The sequence below is a fragment of the Phalaenopsis equestris genome, unplaced genomic scaffold (assembly GCF_001263595.1).
Source record: "Phalaenopsis equestris unplaced genomic scaffold, ASM126359v1 Scaffold184990, whole genome shotgun sequence".
NCBI lineage: Eukaryota > Viridiplantae > Streptophyta > Magnoliopsida > Asparagales > Orchidaceae > Phalaenopsis > Phalaenopsis equestris.
Genome location: NW_018204939.1, coordinates 1 through 617, shown reverse-complemented (window position 1 = coordinate 617; position 617 = coordinate 1). Strand labels below are relative to the sequence as shown.

Below are 617 nucleotides of genomic sequence, written 5' to 3'. Positions count from 1 at the left end.
AATTGTTACTTTTAGGTATCGGTTGGTCGCGGAATTATTACTGCGCACGCCCTCACAAGTTTGGAAGCTCGTGGCATTCTTTTCGTGTCTCCTGGAATGGAGGTTACTTCCTGCTGCATTTTCTTTTATGATTATATTAAAATTCATGGGATTATAAATATTTATGTTTTTTTCTCTTCAATTGTTTGAAGACATATGATGGGATGATAGTTGGTGAGCATTCACGAGATGCTGATCTAGACGTAAGATGTTTGAACTCATGATCTTCTCATTGCTACTTTTTAACCGTTATGTTACTGCTAACTTTGTCTTATCTGCGTCTCTTATAGGTAAATCCTGTAAGAACAAAAGAACTTACAAACATTAGAGCTCCGGGAAAAGATGAAAATGTTCGATTATCGCCGCCTCGCTTGGTAAAGTTTCTTTTTTTTGCTGCGGTTTATGTCTTCGGCCATAGATCTGACCACAATATATTTATGCTCATAAAATGTTTAGTCTTGTAAATGGTTTTGGGAAATTTACATACATATGTATTTATGCATCTAACACCCAAAGTTTGATATTTTCATTTATAATACTTAGATGTTAACAACCTAGGAAGATTTACATATATATAT

At 34.4% G+C, this 617-nt stretch overlaps 1 protein-coding gene across 1 annotated transcript; it reads left to right on the top strand.

Annotated features, from left to right (window-relative positions):
* Positions 1 to 15: 15 nt before the first annotated feature.
* Positions 16 to 499, top strand: LOC110034358 (GTP-binding protein TypA/BipA homolog; the record flags this gene model as incomplete). Its single annotated transcript, XM_020738628.1, has 3 exons — positions 16 to 102; positions 192 to 242; positions 330 to 499. Coding segments are annotated over 3 exons (308 nt in total), but the record flags the coding sequence as incomplete, so codon positions are not given.
* Positions 500 to 617: the final 118 nt, after the last annotated feature.